We start from the raw sequence: 18,508 nt of genomic DNA on the forward strand, positions 1-18,508 counted from the left end.
CAGAAATGCTTGCGTAAAGGTCGTTGAGGGTGGCAGATTGGGTGATTCGTTATAGCATGATACTATTTAGGTGTTTTAGAGCAACTCGGATGGAGTAAATGCAAAATCTAAAAAAAAAAAAAAAGAGGACAAGCAGCAAAAGGCAACAGGGTAAGCGCTTCCTTTTTGCCTTTACCCAATCTGAATTGTGCTTATATGCCCGAACATCATGCTTGTGTAAATTTTTGGCATTTGAACATATCCTTTGATGATGATCTTTTTCATTATTCTTTGTCAGTATAACGATACTGGAACCTTGCGTGTGTGTTGATGAATATACGTAACAAACAGCACATGTAAGAAACTTTCGAATTTTGCAAATATAGTTTGCAAAATTTTGCTAGACAATAAAACAATTGTCTGATACACGCAGCATTCAAAACTGTGGAAGTTATAGGGCAAAGGTTTTCCTCCTGAGCATATGTATGGCAAGTGCAGTGCCCGATGTACTTGTGAAGATGTCTGTTGTAAATTGATTGGACGCTAACCATCACGTAATGTACAAGCACACTTTATGTTGCTGCAGGGCTTTCGCTAATAACTGCCAGTTTCGGTATTACATGTGCAATTTTATTCTCAGGTGGATCTGCAGCCATGGATAGTAGCCAGCATATGGCACCTGGTAGTTCCATGACGATGCCATCACGAAGCTACCCCCCAGGGCCTTCTTATTCGGTATGCGGTCTGCTGCTCATTCATGTGTATCAGACATTTTTTCAACATGCAATTTACTTGTCCTTGCGTTTCAAGATGAGGGAATGTTATAACTCCCCTTCTTGTGCTTACTCAATAAAAAAATATGTGTATTGTATTAGCAGTAACAAGATGGTTTTGGTTGTCATCAGCTGCTTGAAATGTATTACAGTTAAACCTGGATATAACAAAATTGACAAATTCTCGAAAAAAATTCGTTATAAACAGGTTTTCGTTATATGCAGTTTCTGCACGAAAATTCGGAAAAGAAACGCACAAATTAAACACAAGGAGAATTGAAGGCAGAGCTCACCCAAAACATTTATTTAGCGGCAAAAACTGCAGCATTTTGCTCTATTGCTTGTTTGTACAATGCTGCTCAGTCATCGTCTAGCCGTAGCCTCTGAGATTGGCTCTGGCAACGCGACAGCGCATGGCCGGAGCCAATTCGTGCAGTGCAAGACGGCAAAGCGCATGACGACAGTGACGAGTCGACCTCCGAAGATCCGTCGTTGTGACCGTGGTCGCGGACAGTTTCCACCAGCGCCTAATTTGACATCTCCTCGGTAGTGACGACACAGTTGTCGGCATTAAAAAACATCGCAAAATCTGCACGTGATCAGGGGCTGCTCCATGCGTGCACAGTGAAACCATGCACGTGCACACAGTGTTGAAAACGAAGAACGAACACCATATGCGGTGCGAATTCGAGACTTAATGATAAAGAGCAAAGATTTTTCTTTTTTAGTGGCGTCACCTGGTGTCACGTTAACGAAGTGCAGTTCAGACTACTGCAACAACCGAAGAGGGGCGCTGCCAATGCAGAAGCCGATATTTAAAAAAAAAAATTTTTCTTTCTTTTTTTTAGAAAAAGCCGGTGCTTTTAGCGTGGTGGCACCTGCGGCGCAAGCCTGCCTGCCTGCCTCGCGCACACCCGCACGCACAAATGATTGCTCACTCTCGCAGTCGCCGGCGCTTCGAGTGCGCCATACGCGACGCCGCTTTGCGCTCTCGTCAGCGAGGTAACCGCAGAAGATACATGCAGCTCCTGTTCGTGCCAAAATGTCAAAATTCGGGACAGAATCCCTAGGATGTCGGCGCCGAAAATTTGTTATATCAAGGGTGTCTCCTGCTGCCACTTTGTTACATAGAGGTCGCATTGCATATGCTTCTATGGTGTAACGGCGGGGAGCAGAAAAACTTTGTAATCTCGAGGAATTAGTTGTATGGAGGTTCGTTATAGGCAGGTTTAACTGTACTTTAAAAAAAATGAGGAGGGAGCAAAAAAGGAAGAATCACAGCCACTTCAAAAATGCTTGTGGACATTTAGCCAAAATTTCTTACTTTGTAGTGCTAGAAAGATTCGAATGTCTTTTTGTTTTTAAAGAAGTGAGTTGGCAGCTAACAGGCTAGAAAATAAGTTTGAATGGGCCTGTGTTTGATGGTCTGACTGTAGTCCATTCCAGAAATCTATTGTGATAAGTTAAATGTAGTATACGCTTAAGGAGTTATACAGTGCAGATGCCAGTGTGTCCTGGAGGTATAAACAGGCATAGGACCTAAACTAGAGAAGTTCTGCAAAGCAGACTGCCTCGTTAAATTGTTGCACTTGGCTGCTATTGTTGTCCACAAGGGGCCTTCTGTCGGCTCTTTGCATTGGTTTCTGTGCAGCCCAGGCAAGCAGCCATGGAGGAGCGTCAGTACCAGAATATTGGCTTGTACCAGCAGCAACACCAGCAACAGCTGTCGCAGCAGCCACAACCACCAGTGACTAGGTGAGACCAGATACCCCTCATAGTCTGTGAGGGTTTGTTTTGGTAGGGGAAGCAAACCACACGTTTAACCACAATGTGGCCAAATATAACTGAATTAACGAGAGGTTGATGCCATTAAATAATGTGTATGCTTGCCAGGACCAGACGACAAGTCTGGATTGCCTGATTTTCATAAATAACAATGGTTGAATTAACGAGGCATTACTGTGCTAGTATTGTAATCCATGAACTCCTTTGCCTTTGCACAGGGAAGCACTGGAGTAAAAGAACTTAAATAGCAGTTTGCTTTGCTAGCCAATGAAAGTGGGCATCTGACGAAGGCACTCTGCTCGGCTCCTAAGTGCTTGGGTTTAGACTCAAGTACTCCAGGAGCCTGCGTATGGCCTAGTAATACTTTTTGTTTGCCCGTTTTGTTCAGCACGGTGTTAGTGGTTGGAGGAATGCTTCTCAAGCTGTCGTTTATGCTTCTTCTATCAAGGGATGTATGTCTAAGCATTTTTCATGTTCTACTTCAGTTATCCAGCGAGCAGTGGCATGTGCACACATTCTAAATGCTCAGCAATGAATGTTTCAGCTATGAATGTTGAGATCGTGCTGGCACTTCCAACTTTACTCATAAGCACGCCTACTGGAATGCAGGAGTAGCGCCATGAGCCGTGTGAGTTTGTAGGAAAGCTTCATGCTGGACTGCGTTGTCAGAAGTGTGGGCCAACTCGAGAGGCTCCACAGTCATAGTAAAGCTGCTAGCCGTGCAAATACTTCTAATTCTGGCGTTTCCTGATAAGGTTGTGGGAACAACTTCATCGGAGCATCCCAAGATGTGTACTATCTCCTTAAGAATGTTACAGCCACTGTGAATTGAGAATTGACTCTCCGGGCAATCAGATGAATTAAAACATTATTTTTTTACTAAAAAAAGATAATGCTAATTCTCTTCTGTAGTCACGCTTTTGACCACCAGCTCTCATAGTCGTAGACCACACACACTACACAAATGCTGTATATGCACCACCAACTTGGCCAACGCAGATTTCTCCAATATGCTGCTGAGTGTGAACAGAGCAGAAAGCAGCGGAGAGTCTGTTTGAAATAGCAAGGATTGTTGCCTATTATTGCTCATCTGCCAAGGGGCGGCATCCCCGTAGACTTTCTCAAGTTGAGGTGGAGTGTTGAGTGGGAGGGACAGTCTAGAATTTGTGGGATAAACTCAGATTGTCGTACTGGTATGCAGGGCGAGCCACGGTTCGCAGCCCTTGCCGTGGAGTCCTCCTACGAGTAGCAGCGGTGGCAACGCACCGCCCCGGCCGGAAATGGGCACCAGACCTCTCTCGACGCTGGTGAGCCCACGAGAGCAGGAGCAGTACGTGAGCAGCCTCGGTTCCCTGGCCGTGGGTCATCACTCGGGCCCTCATGGGGGCCCACCGGCCGAGCCCCCTGCCCACTGGAGCCCCCACCCGCCTCCGCCAGATCTGAGGGCACAACGAGACCTGCTTCGACAAGAGGCCAAGATGGAGGAAATGAAAGAGGAGGTTGGCAGATGGGTTTCGTTACTACAGCATTTGCAGTGCTCCGCACACAAAAAAAAGGCAGCATTTGGCGCGCTTGGCTGACGGCCATGCGGAAAGGAAATTCTTCCCTTTTTACAAAAATAAGTGTGTAAGTTCGAATGGGAAGTCGTAAAATGAAATTTAGTGGTGCCGGTAGCAGGCACTTGCAAGGGCTATGAAAGAAAATTGCAATTAGCAATGCACGACCCAGGCGTGTGCTAGACAGAAGGCTCAGGGCTACCACACCTGAACGATGCTGTGTTGCTTTGCTGGCCAGCAGCTGCTGTTTATCGCTGCCTCTCCGAATACAGTAGAACCCCGCTGTTACGTTCCTCACTGCTGCGTTTTCCCGGCTGTTACGTCGTTTTCCGCCGGTCCCGGCATAGCTCCCATAGGATACAATGTATTGGGAACCCCGCTGTTACGTCGTAACTGTCGGACCGTTCCCGTATGATACGTCGCGAAGTGCGCCCGGAGCCGACCGAGTGACTACCAAAGAGAGTGGCCATGGTGCATTTTCACGCAGCTTGGCCTCGTTTGACCGTAATATTAGCCGCATGAGAGGCGCAAGCAACAGAATCTTTCAATTGATGCAAACAAAAGCATGGCCTTTGAGATTCAAATTGCAAAAATGGCGTCTATGACGTAACTGCTCGCGAAAGCAAGGCCTTCGAGATTGGCATTTACTATTGACAAAAGCATAGCCTCTGAGATTTGCATTGCACAAACATGGCGTGTATGACGTAATCGCTTGCGAAAGCAAGGCCTTCGAGATTGGCATTCACTTCTGCCATCGCGTTGGCGTAGACTCATCATCATCGTTATTTGTCGGAGAACGGGAGGAGTTCGAGCTGGTTGGAGCTCGCGTGGTCGTGCGTGCGGTTCGCGGTCGGACTCGCCGTGCCGGTCGTGATGGGTGTGCTTAGTTCTTTCATGCCTACAGCTGTTGGTGTTAAAAAAATCACATACGTTGATTACATTTCTGTGGATAAGGCCGTCCTAAGCTCCGCGTTTCTATCCATCGACTAGATCGCGGCTGAGCGCGCCAATTTTCGTGCTGCTCGTAAGAATTGAAATAAAATTCTGTACCACTAAATATTTTGCCGTTTTTCCTTTTTTCGGCTCTTACGTTTCCCGTCTCTTACGTTTATTTCCTACGGTCCCTTCAAAAACGTATCAGCGGGGTTCTACTGTACATGTGGTGGGCACCTCCCACAGGAACCACGCCTCACTGGAACAATGAGGTGTCAGTCCCGAGTGTAGCAGCCAGTGTATGTTAAAGCCATGCTCTGCTACATGCAAGTGTTCTCAAATTTTTACAATAATTAAGTCTGTGTTCATATTTTGGAGTATGAAGGGTCAATGCCTCAGGATCACTTGCATACGTGTGTACATGGAGCCAAATGTTTACAGATACGTTAAACTCCTGTTAATTCAATCTCTACCAAAGGTCTCAACAAGAGCCCACACTTGCGTTACACTTGTGTTATTTCAATTCTGAAATTAGCATTTACAGGATAATTCAAACCTCGCTGGTCATCTTACATGAACCCGATCCCATAGTGACCCCATTGGTGAGCAGCAGTGTCCACATTGGCAGCTCTTAGAATACAGTGAATGTGTCAAAAGAAGGGGAATGAATTCAGGGGCTCATTTTTAATTAGACACAGCTAAAATGAAGGCACGGGGCTGTATTGGTAGAGTATTGCACGCACAAGTCAAAGGTTGTGGGTTTGGCCCCAATGACAACAAGTTGCTTTTTCCACTTCATTTGTATCTCATAATTACTAGTACAGTTGAATTTTAAAAAACTACAAATGACACCACCTGTGCCTTTCTTGGCTTCATTATTTGTTGAATGTGCCAAGCACACATCGTTTCCCATTTAGAACACCTACTTTTTAAACCTGCCCCAGGAAAATTCTAAAGGCACACAAAAGAGCAAAATGATTTCATTTGTATTATATTAGCAATTTTCTTGTGTATAACTGTCCCCTGCATATAACCAGCACCTACAACTGCAAACTGCAAAAAAATAATAATAAATAAATAAATAAATTTCCTCATATATTATTGTGAAGCCGCCTTTCGTGCATTACCGTGAAGCCACCTTGCACACCAAAGTTCTTATATTAATCCGCAGCCCGACTTTAGGCGCAAATTTTGTATACATTTTGTGTGGATTGCACGCGAGCAACTGCTGTATTATTGTGCAATTACGAGAGCACCATTCTCATGGCATGAGGGCTCTTATAAGCCAGAAAATGTACCAAAAAAGAAAAGAGGTGGTTACACTGTTTTGAAGTTCCTACAGCAGCTCACCATGATGTCGATTTTGGCGGCATCTGCTAAGGCCTACATGATACTTTATTGATACACTTAATACTTTACCAATACTGCATGATACTTTACTGGTAAAAGTAGATTACATTGGGCTGTAAAGAACCATAGACGATGGAAAGTTAACTTTTATTTAGAGCTGTGCGAATAGCAAAATTTTGGGTGCGAAGCGAATTCGAATATTGAAGTGTGAGTGCGAATCGAATCGAATATTTTTAGAATATTTCTCGAATATTTCTAGAATATTTTTCGAATACTTGGAAACGAAATTGCAGAAAAAAAAGTTGGAGAGGATTCCTAAGCATATTCTTATGAGATAGCAACATGAAAGTGTTTCTTTTCGCTAGGTTGATGAAGCACTGGCGGGGTGGTGTTTCATGGTTGTCTTATCAAGAATGAGGCACTGTAGAGGCCGAATTGTACTTATGTACATGATTTGGTGCAACCAAAGTGTTGCCGACAACACTTTGCACGTGATAGGCAAAGATGCCATTTCCTCAGCCTCTCCTCCTCTTTCAGCTTCTGTGCAAGCCCGACTGATGTGGCGGACAAGGGTGCGCTCCCTTCAAGTCCGGAGTTCCACATCTGCCTCGTAGGCGTCGATATATATAAGAACATCTGAGATTTTGGATGCTAAAAAGCTTCGGCGTCCGATTTTTCAGACTTTCTGCCCAAATTTCAGGCCCAAAACAACAGCATTAATTGAGCCCCCAACTCTGCCACATCTTTCATTTCCATGTTGGAACCAGCGTTTTCTTAGTACATATGTGACCCTAGCAGAGCTTGAAAGGCAGCTTTGTCGCAATATTTAAGTGTGATGAGGTGAAGCATATTGAAAATCTAGGGACCACTTTCAATTAGACGTTGACGGTGTCTTGGCTAAGTTCGACCGTAACGGAGCTTGAAAGGCAGATTTGCCTCAATAAGGGGGTGTGATGAGCTGAAGCATATTGAAAATCTAGGGACCACTTCCAATCGGACGTTGACTGTGTCTTAGCAAAGTTCGACCGTAACGGAGCTTGAAAGGCAGCTTTGCCGCAATAGGCAACCGACAATGGTTAGGTGGCGCTGCGATCGGCCCAGCCATCAGCGCCGCGGTGTCGATTCCGCGTAGCGTCGAGGCGGCCAACGAGCCATTTCTACCGTGCATGGCGTGTGTTTGTCGTGCTGTTTGAAGCATGTCGCTAGTTTTGTATTGCGGTTTTAAGGCGATTGAAAACATCGATGCCCATTTTCGACCACCGACGCTTGAAAAGGGACGCGCACTGTACGACAACGACCATGTGTATGGTGTTAAAGAAGTGAACACCGACATCGCAGCGAAGTGCTTGTCACAGCAAAGCAAGCATGCTTACGACGTTGAACTACAAGTTGAAAAGTCATTATCTTATCCCACTTAAGCGCACAAATACGACCGTATACGTTTCTCGATCAGCTGTCACTTGTCTTATTACTAAGAGCTTGCCTAATATTTGCTGGGTTGGGAAAGATAAGCAAGAACAGAATAAAGCAGCGACACGTGCCTACGTTGAATCTCTTTGGGGTTACCGTAAAAACCCGCGTATAGCCCGGGGTTTTTTTCTAGATTTTAGGGTGCGAAATTTCGGCCCCGTACTATATGCGGGTCCCAAGAATTTTCGGCCCAAATTCAGTTTCGGTTTCGGCATAGCGCGGTGCTATCATCATCATCAGCTGTCTGCGCGCTTCTGCGCTAGGTAGTGTTAGCGGCGTTAGTCTTAACTGGTCAGTTGGTCAGTGGCCTTTGCTTCAACTTGGTGCCCATAACGACGGCCTCGATTTTGCTCCTGTGATTTTACGCCATGTCAGGACCGCGCAGGCAGTACTCTGCTGCTTTTAAAAGAAAAGTTATCGCTGCTGCCGAAACCATCGGCAACTGTGCCGCGGAGCGGCAGTTCGGAGTCAACGAGCGGAGCATTCGCGGTTGGCGGAAGCAGAAGGAAGCCCTCTTTGCATGCAGCGGCCAGCGAAAAAGTTTCGGACCAAAAATGGAGCATTTCCTGACGTGGAACGAGAACTCACAGACTTTGTGCGGGAGCAGCGAGCTGCATCGCTGTCAACATCGAGCTGCTACAAGCGAAGGCAAGGGAGATCGCTCGAGACAAAGGCATTCAGCCGGAGGATTTCAAGCGAGCAAGCATTGGGTGTCTCGCTTCATGCGCCGCGCTGGGTTCTCCCTACGTCGGCGTACGTCGATCTCCCAGAAGCTACCAGAGAGCTACGAAGAGCACCTCGTGGCTTTTCAAAGGTACATAATTGCGTTGCGAAAGGCAGTCCCCTTTCAGCTGGGCCAGATCGGCAACGCGGATCAGACGCCGGTCTACCTGGATATGCCCTCGGCGCTGACGGTGCATCAAAAAGGCTCCAGGCAAGTTATCGTGCGGTCGACTGGAAACGAAAAAACGCGGGTGACTGTAATGTTATCCTGCACGGCTGACGGTCGCAAGCTGCCACCCTACGTGGTGTTCAAACGAAAGACGCTGCCGAAGGGGGAGAAGTTCCCGAAAAATGTCGTCGTCCGCTGCCAGGACAAGGGGTGGATGGACGAATCGTTAGTCCTTGACTGGATAAAGTCCGTGTGGTGTCGACGGCCCGGAGCACTGCTGGGGCTCCCTTCGATGCTTGTGCTTGACGCGTTTCGGTGTCACCTGGCCGACTCCGTAAAGCGACTGCTGCGCGACTCCCGCACCGAGCTCGTCGTCATCCCGGGAGGGATGACATCACAGCTGCAGCCGCTTGATGTGTGCCTTAATAAGCCATTTAAGGACCATGTCAAGCGCCTGTACGTGGAGTGGATGAGGTCCGGAGAACCAGAAGTGACCCCTGCCGGACGGCTGAAACGGGCCTCGCCAGCGATGCTCTGCTCGTGGATAGTCGAGGCTTGGGCCTGCATTCCAGAGGCGCTCGTTTGCCGCGCCTTCAAAAAGTGCTCCATCTCCAACGCGCTTGATGGCACTGAGGATGATGTGCTGTGGGAGAACTTTCCGACAAGGGAGCTTCGGAAGAGAGTGCGTCCGACGACGACGATGAATGAAATGTCAATAAATGCATTTTTTCCATTTTCCTCGGACTATATTCGGGTGAAAACTTTTTTTCTCACGTTTGCTATCCCCGAATTACACCCCGGACTATATGCGGGTCCGAGCTATATGCGGGTTTTTACGGTATTTTTCTACGTATAACCAGTGACGTGTGTCTCCGTCCGTCCCTTTATATCTACTGTTCTACTTATAAGTGAACTTGCACCTCGCGTAAGACAGGCATTGCCACGCTCATGTCGACAGCCGCTCGCGATGCATACGAGTGTTGTTGTTCCAGCATGTGTCATGCCTGATGATCATCTCTCACTTTTTCTCTTTTTGTGTCGTTTCTTTTTTTTTTTTTTCATGCAAAGTTGTCGATAACGCCCCGAGAAATTCTCAGCGGCAATTGTACGTGCCGTTACGGCGCCTTGGGCAACTGTAAACACTGCGCAGCGGTGGCACTCTACGTAAACCTACACGAGGACTCTTCGTGTACGAGCTGCCCGCAGACGTCTAGTCATCGTCCTGGTGCACAAATGAGCGCCAAGGCACGTTGACAAATTAATGCGTGGAAAAATGCGCCGTGCGTCCAAGCTTTTACGACGTTAGGTTTCACGAGTGACAACCACTGTGCGTGTTTTAACACACGCTTGTGAGCAGTTGTAACGTTGCCGTGCGTTGCACGAATGCTTCCCGTTGTTGTTGTTGCTCTGATGTCGTTTAACGAAAATTCGCAAGGGCGACACATACTTGACGCGCCGAACAGCTGCGATCCACTTCTGCCGCCGAGTTGCTTCCCACGGTCTCGATGGGAAGCGATACATCACGATGCCGACATCCCCTTCTTTATTGTGGCAATCTTTAACGCAGCAGTATCTGCGTTTGTTCTTTTTTTTCCCACCTCTGACGACGGAGTGGTCAACGGACTGCGGTAAATCCATTGCGCCTGTTCGCAATGCGCACAACGGTGGAATGGCGAGAAGGGCCGCCCCGTGGGTTCTAATCACCGCTGCTAGGCGGCGCGACGTGTACAAGCAAACTGCATTGCCGGGTGCCTATACCAGGGTGTGATGAGGTGAACCATATTGAAAATCTGAAGGGGTCACTTTTAGTAGGACGTTGACTGTATTTGTTTTTGGGAAGTTCGAATAGTTCGAATAGTAAAATTCCAGTGCGAATCGAATCGAATAGCAAGCACTATTCGAAAAATATTCGAAATTTCGAATATTCGCACACCCTTACTTTTATTTGCAACTTTGGCCACAATGCAAAAAAAAAACCTTGAACTCTGTGACATCCCACTGGCATGCTACGGTTGGTGTTTCAGCACGAAATTCAGAAATTGCGCAAGAAAACATGTTTGTGGCGTAGTTGGTACTTGCTGATAAACATAATTGTTGCTAAAAGACAGGCATAGCGCAAGGAAGACGCATACAATGATACAAGCTACTTGTCTTGTTCCACTTGTGTTTCTTCACTGTGTTGTGCGTGTCTTTCTCTCACATTTATGTCTTACTTGAAAAATAATTTTGACCTAGTAATCAAAATCTGATAGTGGAACTGATGACAATAAAAAGTGGTATTAGGAAATGTATCTCACAATATGTTGTTACAATATGTAATTTATTCTGATAGGCACCATCACTAAAAAGTTCATTTTAAAAAATTTGCGGTGGCTTAGCTCGGCTATGCCAGGATACACGTAGCATTAGCTAAGGTTCAGCTGATTATTCTTAGTCTTCTTGGTTGTCAAGCTTCTAAGCTTTTCTGCGCCACTTAGCAGCATTTGCGCTCTCCTTCTCCATGGCTGTACCACACTGGCAAATGCCAGCCAGCAGGTCTGAAAAATGGCTAACCTCCCTGTCCTTCCGTTTTTTAGATGCGTAGCAGCTCTTTGACTAGCCTGTGTAACGCTGTCCGTCCACACAAACGCGAGGCAACGCGCTTCCCTCGGTGCAGGTGTTGGAGCGGTGCCAAGTAGGTCACGCCTCAGCTGGGCGTTGACGTCACGCACCCCTCGCACGCTTCCCTCGCAGGTGCGCGTGTACGTCACACTCTCCCTCACCCGCCGGAGCGCCACAGCTGCCCGCTGCCTCCCGTGTCTGTGTTTCAAACAAACGTTTACACCAGTAAACGCTACACCGAGTTTCGCTTCAAACGAATCTTCCAGCGCTCACCGCAGCACCCGCGTTAGCGCCGTTCAACCCGTGACGCCACCTGTGCGCAACGCTGCTGCTTCGCATCCCATCAGTGTTCCCTTCGGGGAGATGGTCCAATTTTTCATTTCCTCCTCCTCCTCCCCACTAATACGTCTGCGTATGCGCATCAAATTAGGGAGCTAATACAGTAAAAGCTCGTTAATTCGGATTTCTAGGGACCGGAAAAAATGTCCGAATTATCGAATGGTCGAAATAAACACAATAAATGCAAGAGTTTTTTCAACATACCTTTACTTTACAAAGTAATCGCGGATGCGTGTCTGTTTTCGAGTAGAAATTCCTGTGGACACAATTTTCCTGAGCCCTTCAAGGTGCGCAGCAGCTCACATGCTATCTGCAATGCCAAAACAAAATTCAAGGACGACAAGGGCCTGCGTGGCTGCTCCTCTTCAGGCTCTTCATTCTCGAATTCGTCACCATGCATCACTTCCTTGACAATTTGCTCATCAGTTAGAGAGCCGGCAGTGGCAACGCCATCATCAATGCCGATATAATTGTCAAGTGTCACTGCATCAGGCATAACACTTCCGAAATCCTGCCCGTCATCGGCACCGTCGTCCGGCGGCACTTCAGCATCGCTGGAGTCGGGTACAACAAAGCCACTGTGCCTGAAACAGCTGGCAATGGCGTGCGCAAGCGTGTTCTGCCACACATACGCAAGAATGCTAACTGTGCTCAGGAGACTCGCGTTGTATTGTTTGCCGACGTCATGGCACAGGAGCAACTTCTTGTCGGGAGAGCCCATTTTTCAGGGCACGCAGGATTTCTACTTTGGTGGTGAAGTCCTTGGCCTCGTACTTGGGCCGCTTCGCCGGCGTTGCCATCGGAAGAGAGTGCGTTCACACGAGAAGTCAGCACAAAAGCACCAGCAACGATTAAGCTAAAGGAGCCGTACTGAATCGTTCCTCGATAAAATGGCGTTCAGTGATGCAGCACACCAACGGGAACAAAGCAACAAAATGGCACCGCCAAACCCACACGCGAAGAAAAGGCGTCCAACCAGTCTCAAGTCAAGCCAAGTCGATAATTGATGTCCATGGCGATGCTGCGTTTGAGCTTCACTTTTGTTCCGAATTATTCTTTTTTCATTTTCGAGCCTCGGCAGTGGCCCGAAAGTCGCCAAATTATCCGATTTGCGGTCAAGTCTGTCCAAAATAACGAGCGCCCAGTCTCATAGAGTGATGCGTATATTTACAGGGACCAGATGACGTGTCCGAATTAACCGATTTTTCGTGTTAACGAGAGTCGAATTAACAAGCTTTTACTGTATACTCCAGTGTAACGTAGACGCACGCACACGCTTGGCACAGCGACGCTACGCTAACAAGCACGCAGCACTCTATAGTCCGACGCGCGATGCGACCGATGCATCTGGCGTCCATCAGCGCGCCCCGGCTGCAGCCGGCGTGAAATTCGACATGCTGCATTCCGTGCCGGTGACGTTACCCAGACTGCACTGCGTCTGCGTCTCCTCGTGAAGAAGGGATGCCGAGTGCGTAGACCAGCGAGGCGTGCGCTGTGTGACGTCACTGCTCCTCGCGCATATGCAGCACGGCTCTCAGACTGCCACGCGAAACTGCTCCACTTCGGCCAGTGTAGCTAACGCTACAAAAATGCTTGGGCAATTCTCAGGTACGGCGACGAGAGGAGCGGGACCTCCACCAGCCATTGATCACGAAACCGCCGATGAAACAGCACCCACAGCAAGGTGTCAGGTCACCACCACCTCCGGAGACCAGCAATGGGCATCACCCAAATAACAGGCAAGTTTCCCTTGGGGAGTGGAATCAAGTCCGTCTTGTAGTCCGTCAGTCTCTTGTTGCCAAGATATGGCATAAAGACTCGTAGAACAACTGCCTTGTATAAATGTACAATCAGTGGGTTATGTCACATACTTCTTTGTATCTTATAAAAGTGAATGTTTCTGTTACATCGGCTTTTTAATGAGTGGGTGTTCACATCAGTGAAGTGATGGACTGCGTAGCATTTGTTGTGTATGCTTTGATAGAACAGCCATTCGTTCAAGTGACCCAACATCTGAAAACTCTATTGCTTCCTCAGTCTTAAACTCTAATGTGGCAAAATTATTGCTTGGCTGTGACTTCCAATTTTAAGACAACGAACACTGAATGTGCAGGATACCCCGAGATCCTGCTCAGGTGGCCAGTCCCTCACCATGGGAACGAGAGGAAAAGGAAATGGTGAGTTCTTTCCTGTCCACAAACATGGAGGGCAAGCTAAGGCAGTGCAGATGGGCTATGAATTCCATTAACTGTGCTGTGTGTGCAAACTTTGGTCACTGTGTTAATGTTAAAAACCATAGAGTAGGCACTTCATTGCACTTCATTCAGTCTTTATTTTCCTTTTTGCAATTATGAACAAACGATTTTGGATGCTTTACGGAAGTTGTAAATAATTGATTTGTTCTCGTAGGATTGTGTAGATTCCTGCTGGCTCTTAATTGTCAATTTTGTCATCTGTTTTAATTGGAGAGTTCCAGTTGTGTCGTGACATCACACAGAAAAGCTGCTTGCAGTGCAGTAAACCTTTATGTGTAGAAAAACTCGGCAGGCGCAAGGCAAGTGATTAATTGTATTACCATGCAACTAATGCAGCAACTCGGCAGGGTCGAGATACCATCAGCTGTAGGTGTGTGTGTGCTTCATGCACACACCTTGTTTAGCACTTGTGTAGTAGAGGTGTGGAATTACTCTGTATGAATGCACCCTCAACTCTGCTCTTGAAAATTAGGATTTTCGTTTTTGCCTTTGTAATGGTTGCACTCCCAACTTTAGTTCCGTGCAGTTTCGCGATATAATGGTTGTATCTAGCAGATAAGAATTTACAGTACCTCTAGGTAGTAGCCACCTTTTCCCTGGGATTGCAGGACACGGTGAATAGAGTAACTGCAATAACATTCAGCATGTTCTAATTGTGTGCTTGCCACCAGTGTTCCTTTGTTACAAACGTGTTGTCAGCTACTCGGTGATCGAAACCGCTGCCCCGCATTGGTAGTGCTGTGCCCCTTTTATGGTGCCTTGTGTGTTCAGTCTGTGCTACACTGTACCTCTAGTGACAGTAATAGAGTTTAAGTGTGCTTGCTCTAAACGTGTGTGCGGGAGTAGAATATTCTAGTAATAAGGTCAAATCCATTATCTTGCCAACTTCTACTGACCTGGAAAGCTGCTACTGCCTTTTTGATTGGCCCAAATTGCCACCATTGTGTAATTAAAACGTGCTCTCGATTTTAATCTCTCGGCTAGAACCACTGAGCCTTACGATAGCGCTTTCCTTTTTCTAATTTGAAGGCAGCATGATGATGCTCACTCTTCTGCCGGTCTTCGGTATTGCTGTGTGCAGTGAACCTTGGCACCATAGCACGCACAAACTCGGACACCCTCAAGCCTTTTTGCACATTTTCACTAAGATATTAGACCAGTGCATTAGATCACGGCACCACTGTGTCACTCTGCACTTGGTACAGTGTGGAGTCAGTTGGTCTGGAGAATTTTGCCACAAATTGGGAGGACCACTTAGCATAAGTGTCAGTTGTGACCTTTGCTGATAGAGCCTGGAATGATCCACTTGTGCTGATGTGATGCACATGGGAGTGCCTAGAACACTGAGCTGGAGGATTGCTGAATGCTGAACGTTCAAACTTGTGTTTACAGCGGCGCCTCCAGCGACTGGAAGAAATGCGCCAGATGCGAGACGAGGAGTTGCAAGAGCTAGAGTCACTACCAAATCGGACGAGCCGGCAGGAGGAACGTCTCAGGACCCTGAGGCTGGAACGCGAGTTTGAGCGGCGGGCACAGGAACTTGCTGGGGACGATGACGACGAAGAACAGGTGCTAGAGCCGGCATCGAGCAGTCGTGTAATTGGGTCTCCTCACTTTGGCTGCACTGGCTGCATCAAGTGCAGTGCTGGGAGTGCTCTTGGTGCACTGTACACATTGCTCTATTGCTCCTGCGTGCGATGCTTCGGCTGGCCATTTCAAGTCACTCCAGCCGCGCCGCTCCAAACTATTGTTTTATGATGCTGTATTGCAGGGAACAGAATGGTCTGGCAGTGATCATCAGGCACATTAGAAACCACTTATTCTTATAATGAAGCTTCATTTGCTGCCCTGCAATACCTTTGTAGCTCTGCTAGGGTTCTCTGGGGTGACTAGTTGAGGATGCAGTTGCAGGAGTATCAGGTGTTGTCTTATTTTCAAGATATTTAAACTAAAATCTCTCCTATAGGATACTACAGATTTGGAAAAATTTGTGTGCACCAAGATGTCACTTTTGGTAGTCCATAACTTGCATTTCATGCACCTCAATGCAGCATCTCTATTATGGCAGTAGCTGTAGCTTATTAAAAGCCAAACCTTTCTTTGCTGTTGTTGTTGCTGCAGCCATTGTGTGTTCAAGTAGAGATGACTCTTTGTGTCAGCTTGCTTGCTGTGTCTATGTGCACTTGTTAACATTCTGCTTTCTGGCATACCACGCATGCTGCTTTGGGAAGCACTGGATTGGCACGTCCAGCTTCTGGGGAAGTAGGTGTCCCTTGTTCCTTGCACATGTGTTCCTGGAAGGCCACACAGTGGGACACCTCGTGACCGGCTTTCTTTTCCTCCCGCTTTCAGGACTTGTCATCTGAGGTGCCACCTATGAAGGAACGCCCCTCCCAGCATCCTTGGGAGCCAGTTCATGCAATTACTCCTCGTCATCTGGAGGTGAGTTCTTGAGAGAGAGAGAGAGCATGGACGAGGGGGCAAGCCCAAGGCTTCTGCAGTTTGCTACCCTGTTCTATAGAATAGAGGAATAAGAGTGAACAAGCACTGCAAACAGTGCATCCATATATGGCAGTGCTTGGCACAACTTCAGTCAGCCTCAACCAATTTTTTCGATGATGAGCTTGCTTTTTTGCCATTGAGAAACATCATAATCATCAGGATCTTCATGTTCAGAAGTTGTTAACAATCCACGGAGTTAAATTGTGTTCATAAAAAGAGAAATGCATTTAATGTTACAATGCTGTCAAAGGTATTTTGCTGAAAACACTATTAAGTTGAAAAATAGATTACTGCTCCGTTTGATTTGCCTGGACCGCCTAAATCAGTTCACGACGTGCTGCACCCAGCTGTTGCATTGGTGCAGCAGTGGTGTCCCCTGAACCACGTCATTCATTGCAAAAGGTGCAGGAAAGATGAAGCGCTGATTCACGATTTTCCTGCACCCTCTCTGCTGACAGTGCCAGCTTGGTGTAGGCGTGTGTGTACACTAGCAGCACAGCAGACTATGTAGCATATAGGCATAGCCACCCTTTCAACGTCACTTACGTGCATCTGCTGTTTCTAAGCAACATGGGGTGTGTTTGCACCTCAGAAACTGACCATTTGTGCAGTTTGTGACATCTCAATCCTACGTAGACGGCGCACATTAAGCGGACAAAAGCAAAGCCTGCACCATGTCCGCACCTCTCCATTTGTTTCTAGTGTTGCATTCTACCTGCACCACTGAACTAGGCATGCACAATTTCTGGACTTCTGCACCACTTTGAACCGGTTCAGAGTGGTGCACGCTAATTGAACGGACCTTACAGCTTTAGCAGGCATGCAAGTGGGATCAAGGTGGTGCACAAGTTAAATGAGCTTGGCATTGGCTAATGTTCATCGGCCTCATTGTGAAGCACAGGGTCAATTAGATGCTGCAACTCTTGATTGCAGTGTCTACCAGCTCACTTGGTTTGCTTAGAGTCTGAATTGAATAGTCGTTCTTTCTACTCCATAGTCTTAAAAAATCTTGTGAAGAGCGCCTGTCTCATGTGTTGGCTACACTCACAGAGAATCTAGAAATGACTGCTGGATAGTTGCTTTCGTGGCACGGAATTGTGATGGATGTGTAGTAAGATCTGAATGCACATATAAGGAGCATGCCATCATGTGTAGCCTTGGTGCACACCTTGGCCTTAGTGGTCAGTCTCTCAGTCGATGCATTTTCTTTCAGGAACAAGAGGATCGTCTGCGGCAGCTGCGACTGGAGGAGAGTGGTAAGCAGCAGGAGCTGGCTGCTCAACGTATGGCTGAAGAGCAACTGCTGCGTGAGGCGCAGCGCCGACAGCAACAGCAGCTGCAACATCAGCAGCAGCAGCAACAATTGCAGCAACAGCAACAATTGCAGAAACAGCAACAATTGCAGCAACAACAACAATTGCAGCAACAGCAACAATTGCAGCAACAGCAACAATTGCAGCAACAGCGACAATTGCAGCAGCAGCAACAGTTGCAGCAGCAACAACAGCAGCAGCAGCAACATCAGCAACAGCAATATCAAGACCAGCAACAGCACCACCACCAGCTACAGCAGCATCAGCATCAGCAGGAAGAGCAACAGCCTCAGGATGACCAGCCACCACCGCTGCCAGCATGCCCACCGCCACCACCAGACCGCAGACCTCCACCCTCCAAGAAGGTGTCCTTTACGGAAGCACCCCCTGTTGAGGCAAGTGTACTAGTGACAAATTCCTATGGTTGTTGCACAGTAAGGTAAACATAGCACGACATGCTCCCTTGCTAGCCTTTCTAGCATAGCTTGTTCAGATAATGTCTCGCCAACACTGGCATGGAAGTTAAAATGTAGAGCAAGTTAGAATGGATGGCTGACATGTGTCGGCATCGCACTCAATCTTGCAACAGTGCAAAGGTTGAGCCGCTGTGGTAGCTTATTGAGTGGCTGTGGTGCTGCATTGATAAGCACAAAAGTGTAGGTTTGATTCCTGTCCATGGCAGCTACATTTCAATGGGGCCAAAATGCAAGAACACTACTTCGATTTAGGTGCATGTTGAGAGAACCACAGGTAGTCAGAA

The 18,508-nt window shown here is 47.3% G+C and overlaps 1 protein-coding gene across 2 annotated transcripts in view; it reads left to right on the top strand.

The window, feature by feature from the left end:
- The window catches only part of LOC119378004 (afadin), a 63,703-nt gene that overhangs the window by 41,992 nt on the left and 3,203 nt on the right, over positions 1 to 18,508 (top strand). The window contains exons 16-23 of one of the 2 annotated variants that reach the window (XM_037647276.2): positions 620 to 714; positions 2,404 to 2,507; positions 3,739 to 4,036; positions 13,287 to 13,417; positions 13,792 to 13,855; positions 15,326 to 15,529; positions 16,286 to 16,375; positions 17,649 to 18,143. In XM_037647276.2, coding sequence (XP_037503204.1) covers positions 620 to 714; positions 2,404 to 2,507; positions 3,739 to 4,036; positions 13,287 to 13,417; positions 13,792 to 13,855; positions 15,326 to 15,529; positions 16,286 to 16,375; positions 17,649 to 18,143 — 1,481 coding nt within the window. The remainder of the gene's footprint in view (positions 1 to 619; positions 715 to 2,403; positions 2,508 to 3,738; positions 4,037 to 13,286; positions 13,418 to 13,791; positions 13,856 to 15,325; positions 15,530 to 16,285; positions 16,376 to 17,648; positions 18,144 to 18,508) is intronic. The other variant, XM_037647277.2, reaches the window with a different exon arrangement.

The sequence above is a fragment of the Rhipicephalus sanguineus genome, unplaced genomic scaffold (assembly GCF_013339695.2).
Source record: "Rhipicephalus sanguineus isolate Rsan-2018 unplaced genomic scaffold, BIME_Rsan_1.4 Seq654, whole genome shotgun sequence".
NCBI lineage: Eukaryota > Metazoa > Arthropoda > Arachnida > Ixodida > Ixodidae > Rhipicephalus > Rhipicephalus sanguineus.